The sequence below is a fragment of the Pundamilia nyererei genome, unplaced genomic scaffold, assembly GCF_000239375.1.
Source record: "Pundamilia nyererei isolate P.nyererei 1_Seehausen unplaced genomic scaffold, PunNye1.0 scaffold00263, whole genome shotgun sequence".
NCBI classification, from domain to species: domain Eukaryota; kingdom Metazoa; phylum Chordata; class Actinopteri; order Cichliformes; family Cichlidae; genus Pundamilia; species Pundamilia nyererei.
The window spans coordinates 560,278-568,661 of NW_005187664.1; the positions used below are offsets into that span (position 1 = coordinate 560,278).

Sequence of the window (8,384 nt, forward strand, 5' to 3'; positions counted from 1 at the left end):
TCTCTGTGTGTGTCTCTGTGTGTGTCTCTGTGTGTGCTCATTTGTTACTCGATGTGGAGAAAATGACTCAGCGTGTGATTCCTTGTGCGTTCGTGTGTTTGTGTTTTCATGTTCACCTCTGCTCTGCTGGCGGTTAACTATACCGCCGAGGGTCCAGCGGCGGTCCAGCCTCTTCAGGTGGGCTTTGCGTCTCTTAGTAACTGATGAGGGGGAGGGGGGGCGGAGCAGCAACCAAAAGACAAAACAGACGAGTTAGTGTAAGAAGCACGTTTTAGCAAAATGAGCTGTTAGTCGTCATGAACACGTTCAAACTGCTTCTCTTACAGGAAGTGTGTCTGTGAGTTTTAAAGACTGGGTGAGAAACGAAGCGGGACGACGACTCATTTCAGCCATCAAATCCTCTGCAGTACCACGGAAACGAAATGAGGGGAGCAGGTGGACTGCTTGGTGCAAACTGACTGTGTCGGACTTAAGAGGACAGTTATTGTATTTTGCCTGGAACAGCAGACCATGGCATGGCTGGAGGAACCAGCGTGTAAGCTACAAACCCCACCACACTGATTATCAGGGACCAGTGTGACCAGCACGCTACATGCTGTTTGTTAGCACCAGCTGATAATTTAGCACTCTTCCAAATGTGGACACGTCCGTCTTAACAAATCAGCACAGCGGTGTCGCGGTTTCGGCTCCGATGTCATCGTCAGAGCTAATAAGCTCCTGCTTGCTGTTCCAACAAACACAATGCAGCTTATTTTAGGAGCATCCCAGAAGCTCTGCTCCACATCGCTTAAAATAGCACCGGCTCGATTTCCTGCAGGATCCATACCAAGCTACACGGCGCAGCTATCAGAGGCTCAAATCTGAAACAAGTTCACTGATGTGCTTCTGACGTCCAGTGTGACCTGCGGCGGTGCAGATGGACACCACGTTTAATCCTGCTAACACTGACGCTTCAAAAGCCGATAAGGACGTCACCGTGGTTACGTTCATGGTTATTATGCCGTCTGCGGTTATCGCACACACGAGAACACCAATCACAGACACAGCTCCAGGATCTCCGAGGGCCTCGACACATTATGCGGCTGCCGTGTGTCGAACTCTTAACCTCGAAGCTTGTACGACGAAGCAGCGATCAAACATCGTGAGCGGGTTTCCTGTTCTGCTGCCTCCTGAGGGAAAAATATTAATGACGGGAAGGATGGAGGGAAACAGCAGTTGTCCTCCGTCTTTCTTTTGCCTGCAGTAATTTCATTTCTTCTCCGTCTTCTGTCCTCGCTCATCTCTCCATCGCTCCTCTGACTCTGCTCCTTGTCACTCGCTGTCCCTTTTGATTCCTCTCCGGCGCTCCTTCCATCCCACCGAGCGCCATCCCGCTCCCGTTGACCTCTTAATTGATATATTGGCTTAAAGGAAGGGACACAGGGAAATGTTATTTGGAGGTAATTTCAGCCGGGCTGGGCGCGCCTGTCGGTTCCTAGCTAGCGAGCTGAGCTGTCAGTGGAATTAGGTTACCGACCACGCGGAGATAATGAGACGTAAGAGACGATGGGAAGCAGGAAGGGAGAGATCAGGAATGAGAAGTGACAATGTGTGCAAACACAAAGACACCAGGCCTAACGGGAAAATGGGACTGACGGAGGATGAGGGGGAAGAGAGTGCATGTGTAGCTGTGAGCTTTGTGCAGTTAATGTCAGCCTCAGATGCCAGCTGATGCCAACTCTGGTTTATTTGAGGCTTTTTAACAGAGTATTCTTACGCAACGTTGCCCCTGTATTCCGGTTCCTCTACCTGGTGTTCAGTCACTTACTCTGGAACCACAAAAGGCTTTAAACAACTTTCTACGTGCCTGAGATACGTGGCTGTATTGATAGATCTGCTCTGACTGGCATCATCATATCGAGGCACAAGTAAAGGAAAGAACTGCAGCCTGAAGCTTTGGGCTCACAGTGTTGCACCTCTAAAATAATCGAATGAGATTAAAAGACAGAAAAGAAACATAAAATGAGAAATAACACAAATAAAATTAGTCTGAACTGATTCTGGTTTAAAAATAGAATAAAATTGGGTTTTCAAATGTTGTGGAGGGGAAGTTCCCGGTTTAGGAGCAGTCACAGCAAAGGACCTCGGGACAGCTCGGACAGCGAACTCGTGCAATGCCGGACAAAAGCCAGTTCAAAAAGTGACAGTAACGATGCTAGTATGGAAATATGTGGTCTCGCTTTCGAGTGCTGGTTAGTAACAGTGCTGCAGCGCTTTGGACCAGCTGCAGTCGGCTCACTGATGACAGACTGACACCAGAGTAAAGATGAAACGAAGGCATGGACAGCTCTCTCAAGGAATAGCTTCACTTTTGTGAGCAGCTGGAAATGAAAGAAACAAGCTGTGATGACATCATTGATCTGTTTGTCAAAGTACGCTGTATATGACAGAAAATGTAACAAACACACACACGGGCCTCCTCTAAGGGCTTTTAGAGGCTTTACCAACCAACACCTGCTGCTGTCCGACATCCAAGGAAGCCAATCGAGGTGCTTCAGAGGTCACATTAAAACCAAAAGAAATAAAAATGACCAACGATAAAAACAACACAACAAACAAACAATAATGATGATGATGATGGTCGAGCTACCGTGAATGTGAGCGGAGCTGTTTCTAGCTGAGGTTCCAGCAGATAAACAGGTGACCAGATCATTCAGATGCTTCGCCCTCTCTTCCTGTTTTTGTTTAAATTCTAGCTCCAGTTTTCTCAACTGAAAGTGTGCAGTAGTAAATTTAGCGAGGCCAATGAAAAGAGCGCAGCGGTCAACCTGCACGAAGTCAGAGCACGAGCCTCGTGCGTGCCGTTTCATTCAGTGATGCATCATCCATTCAGTTCAGCTGAATAAATCAGAGACGTCAGAATCAACGGGCAAAGCTACAAAGATATAATAAGCCTAACGTATTCCCGAGAGCTGGGTGTTGGTGTTCGGGAATCTGCAGCAGATGTCAAACAAGTTCTGAGCACAACTCAAAAACAAACAGAAACACCATTAACAACACATGCATCCAATCAACAGGCAGCAAACACTCCAGCACGTCACAATGTAACAAAACAACACTAAATCTTTGTTACAGGCGCTGCCACCTCCTCAAAAGGAGCAGCGAGTAACAGCAACTGAGCTGTTTGTGTTTGTTTGCCCACTGAAGCATGGAGCCCAGCATGTGTCGCAACAGAGACGGAAAAGTGTTTGCAGGAGGATCCAGCGGGATTCTACATCCCATAAACTGCTACATGCATCTGCAAATAAACTGCACGCATGCGTCTGTGCGTTTGCACGCTCCAGATCTCAGAGAGGGGGGGGGGATGACACATTGAGGAAATGCTCCGTCCCAGCAGGCAGACTAAACATTCAGGAGGAAAGGGTCGCAACAAAACGAGAGCCGTGGCGTCCCGGGGGAGCTGGAAGGAATGTTCTGTGGTGCCAAAATATTGCAACCCCGTTGGCTGCAGTCTGGTACCATTTCACCGTGCTGCTGCCGCCACTGTGGTCTCCAAGGTTCCCAATGTGTGACTGGAAATGTGTGTGTTCAGCACTAACTTGTGGATGATGTGATGAGAATGAACACAGAAGGAAACTAGAAAGGATGGGCTGCCCCCTGCACACGCAGACTGACGTTTATGTCTGTCAGTGTTTTATGAATGTAACAACGCCGTGTTTGTGTCAGCACTAACCTTCGACGGTCCTGGATGTTCCCAGATCCAAATCGTCTCTGGTTCCATTTTGCGAGTCGAGGTATGTGGCCGGGACCCAGCCCTGCTCCTCCGCTGTGCTGACGAACCACCAACCTGAGGAGAACACATTAGTGCTGTCAGTTAGGCCTGACGGATGTCGGTGAGCACACCAGCTCGGGGGCAATTTGCACCAAAAAAAGAGACGTTACTGGATACAGCCCACGTAGGGGTGGGAGAACAGCACGTCTAATAGGCTGCTCCTGTCTGTGTGAGTGTCAAAGGGACATCTAAAGGGAGCTCGTGGCAGCTCAGAGTTTCACCTTCCTGGAAAGTGGTGTTCATTACTAAACCAGACAGTGAAAGACACAGAAGTGCTGGGAGTGCTGGGAGTGCTGGGGCGAGGAGGAACTCATCACCGGTGGTTTAAAACAGCACTCGGTGACGCTGCTGAAGATCAACCTGCCAGGACGTGTTGGGCTTTTAAAGACACTGCTACCCTTCACTGACTCACAGTCAAACATGCTGTGCTGCTGTTGTTTTGCAGTCGCCTGTAGTCCGTGTTTGGTCCATGCTGGTTCCTCCAACTAATGATTCAACCACACAAACAATGACAAACATCTTGAGGTCTTACATAATGTTTCATACTGTACAGCACAGTCAGAGTTCCTGGGTTATGAGCTAGGACACCGCGGTGTGCACCTCCCGAGTTCCCCTTTGTTCCTGCAGCTGCTGTTTAGCTTCTCTTTCACCTCCAGGTTTGGTTTGAAAAGCAGGATTTCCAACAGTAAACAGGAGTTTAAACCCGGTGACCATCCCCCAGAGGAGGCTTTCACCCTGTGAGGTAAACTTGGATCACAGGTTCACTGTGTGATAGAAAAGTCAAGCTTCGTATGAGATGAGCTGTTACTTTCGTGTTGAGCACCGGTGCCAGAGGAACTTTACTTTCTTCGTGGCTTGTTAGCGTCTACGATGCCGCTCGAGCTGACTGCCACGAGCTAGCTTGTAGCCTTCGCTCCGTTTTGGTGTTTACAAACAAACGCTGGACAGGATTTCACTGGGAAAGTTTTTGAGGTTTTCCAATTTATATTTGGAAGACTTTGTGAAATATTTCAGGTAAAACAAAAAGCTGCTTTTGGTCCTGATAAATCAGGAGTTACTGGATTCACCGTTTGTGAACTGGGAACATTGGTGCCAAATTTTGTGCCAATCAGGCCTTTGTGGGCGTGCACATATGTGGTAAACAACAAAAGCCAACACAATTCATCACCAATGCCTCCGTGAAGTTCACCACATTTACCCAACTTAACTTAAAGCCACAGCAGAAACGTCACAAACTTACAGACCCTGGTTGGTCCATCTGCACAGGAGGACAGCCTCCTCCAAGAACGAGGTCAGAAACTTGATTATCTACGTTTAACTCGCTTTCCTTCTGAGGCTTGAAAGGCTTCCACTCACAAATGGCCTAAATCATGGCGTAACATCACCCGTGGCGTTCCCCTCTTCACCCACACCCTGTGGCTGCACAGCAGAGATCACGTCTTGATTGCTACTGGCAAAGGAGAAGTTTGTGGTCACGTCTACGTTACGCTGCTACAGCGCTCGCTGAGCTGACTTGACACAATTGCAGAAACACATGACACATTGGGAGGCGACCAAAACCAAAAGAACCCAATCCATTTACATAGATCACAGTCTGACAGCTAGCATGCGTCTGTAAGCAAAGGCTGTCGTCAGGCTGTAGTGACGACATCGACAGCACCAAAGCCCCGTTAGCCATAAAAAGCGAGGAGACGTGGCTTCGTTAGTGTGCTGCATGGCTGCAACCCAACGTGTGACACATTCTTCCAGCCTATACAGGGATGATATGACGGCAAGAGTGAGGTCATACGTGACAGCATTTCACTCCTTACTGTGGAAAGTACAACAATAGTGTGGACGTCCTGGGTCTGTCTGGTCTAATGTGAGTGTGTGGAAGTGATAATGTAAAAGCAGTGGTTAGCAGTGGTTATAAAGGAGCTAATAGCAACAAACTGTTTTTCTTTTCCCAAACGAGTCCAACAATTAAGTCATCGCTGCGCCGCTGTATTTACAGCCATATGGCTCAGCTCTCTAATGCGGTTGGAGAAGCCTGGGTGAATCAATTCATCACGCCCTTTTTTTATTACCCGGCACGACACCAATCACAATAATACGTGTTATGAATGATGCGGAAAATATGAACGCAACACAGAGCTGTATCATAGGGAAAGTAGCAGTAATGGCAATGAGAGGTAGGTGGTAGAAGTGTGTTCGCAGCAACAGAGAGTGAGCATTGGTTTCAACTTCACAGCTCTGATAGGAAGTAATAGTCACAGCTAGAATTCAAATCATTTCAACGATTACACTGAGCCTACAGTCACATCATTTGGACTAATGGAAAAACACGTCGCCACTGCCGGGAAAATCCACTCTTAGTTGTAGAGTTATGACAAAAATAATGCATTTTCCTCTACTTCAGGCTGAATGGGATTAAGTCATGATAAAGATACAGTCTTCTGGAAATTACTGGGTTACCTTATGTCATATTTTAGCAGTAAAATAAATTAATATTAGACCACATTATATTCACAGCTTTTCTTTTATACAGACAACAGGAAGCACGGTGACAGAATCAATACCCACTTTGAATTTAAATGATCGTCTCACGTAACGCAGCAGACATGATGCTGTTTAAGTCAGAACAGCATGAATGGATGGAGGAGCAGCAGAAGCTAATGTGGGTTGCAAAGCGACTTGCAGGAAATGAGTCCAGGTTAAAGGTCAACCTGCTCGATTTTGATAAATATACACCAGCGGTGCCCAACCCCCGGGCCACGGACCCGTACCGGGCCGCGAGAGTTGAGGCTCGGGTGTGAAGTTTATGGTTTTCAGGGGTTTTATCGTTAACTCAGTTTCTCCGGGTCATGTGTTGTAGTTGTGAGTCTTATTTTGAAAGAAATGTTTACGCGTTACCATAGCGACCAGAGATCATTAAGGGGCAGAGAGGAGGATGTTACTCTCAGTGTTGTTGGTGCATTTCAGGAGGACGCTGCTAATAAAGTTACACAATTACACAGTGAATTTGTGTTTATTATTATATTTACAAAATACCACAGTTTCTGTCTCGGTTGCATAATTTTAATTTGTCGTATTTATCTGCCTTAAGGGCCGGTCCATGAAAACACTGTCTGACATTAAACCGGTCGGTGGAGCAAAAAAGGTTGGGGACCGCTGCTCTACACCATCAGCGTGGCCTCATCCCTCCTTATACAAGCCCCGTGGTGCCCGAGCCACCCTGACTCTGACAGCTGACGTGCATCATAAAAACACCCCCACAGCAGGTCACGTCTCAGGGTGAACACAGGAGCTGATTCAACCTGCGGGCCGACAGACATGCAGGGGGGGACGCACAGTAGCTCCAGTGTAGCTCATCCAGCCGGAGCTTCCTCGCAGTCACACTGGCTGTTTGTTGATGCTCTGACTCCTGCAAACACACAGCAGTGCAGTGTGACTTTGGGAGAGGTCGGAGTCGACAGGGCTTGATATGAGGAGCAATCGCTTTCATATGTAATCCTATTAAATAAATCTGATACCATATATGGTCAGTGTTGCAAAACCCTGGGACGATTAAGATTTAAAATTTGAATTTAAATATGACTTTCTTTGTTTGATGTATTCAAACAAAGAAAGTCCATTTTAGTGTCATGTTGTGCGTTTTATTTTCTCTTTCGCTGCAGTGTGAAAGGTCCACCTAGCAGAAAGAATAGCTTGGGCCATATGAAACGCATTAGGCCTTTCATAGGCTGATTCATTGCGACTTTTAAAAAGCTGAAGAAGAATTGGAGCCACCTGTACCTGCTGGAAAAACAGAATCATAAATCTCCCACGCCAGCAGAAGAGACCGAGGTGACTGTTTGCCATCAACGGTGGCATGTGTGAGCGCCCCAGCTGACGCATATCACATCCAGTAACTGAAGCCAACAGAAGCAGGAGTTTGAACAGAGACAGAAAAAGCAGGCGGCTGAACACTAAAACTAATCAAACACCTGCCAGATAAGACGCAAGAGCTTTGCAACATGAACATCTCTGCAGCACATCTCAGTCCGCAGAGACGATGGAAGGCTCGACTGATGCCAGAACCACGAGGACTGCAGGAGCCAAATGTGGGGAATTAAAAGCATGAAGAGTTTCCTCCAGACCGCTAAATAATAAAAACTGGCCCAGTGAAGAAAGCCAGACGCCACCACTCTTTAGCAGCACCGCTGATCAAAGCTGATGTTAGAACGTTTATTCGAAGGTTTTAAAGAGAAAACAAAGAAAAATGAAAACTACAGCGTAGATATGAACAGGCTGGGAGAGTTCTGGGGTCCTTCAGCCCGTCTCACACATGCACATCAATACAAAACATCTCAAAGGGCAGAAACACACAGGCGGCAGGCCCGGCCTCCATCATGTGCACACATGCTATCATAAGGCAAGCTTTTGACAGGGCCCAGTTCGCTAATAAATCCAGCTCAGGAGAAAGTGGGCACAGTAAAAACAGATAAATGAGGACCAGAAACACTGCTGCCCGCCCACACACACACACACACACACACACACACACACACACACACACACACACACACACACACACACACACACACACACACAC

At 47.3% G+C, this 8,384-nt stretch overlaps 1 protein-coding gene across 6 annotated transcripts in view; it reads right to left on the reverse strand.

Annotated features, from left to right (window-relative positions):
- The window catches only part of sh3pxd2aa (SH3 and PX domains 2Aa), a 93,743-nt gene that overhangs the window by 16,124 nt on the left and 69,235 nt on the right, over nucleotides 1–8,384 (reverse strand). For 5 of the 6 annotated variants that reach the window (XM_013915175.1, XM_005750133.2, XM_005750132.2 and 2 more), the window contains 2 exons: nucleotides 3,713–3,826; nucleotides 117–200 (listed from right to left, as the gene is read on the reverse strand). In XM_013915175.1, the coding sequence (XP_013770629.1) occupies nucleotides 117–200; nucleotides 3,713–3,826 (198 nt within the window). The remainder of the gene's footprint in view (nucleotides 1–116; nucleotides 201–3,712; nucleotides 3,827–8,384) is intronic. The other variant, XM_005750134.2, reaches the window with a different exon arrangement.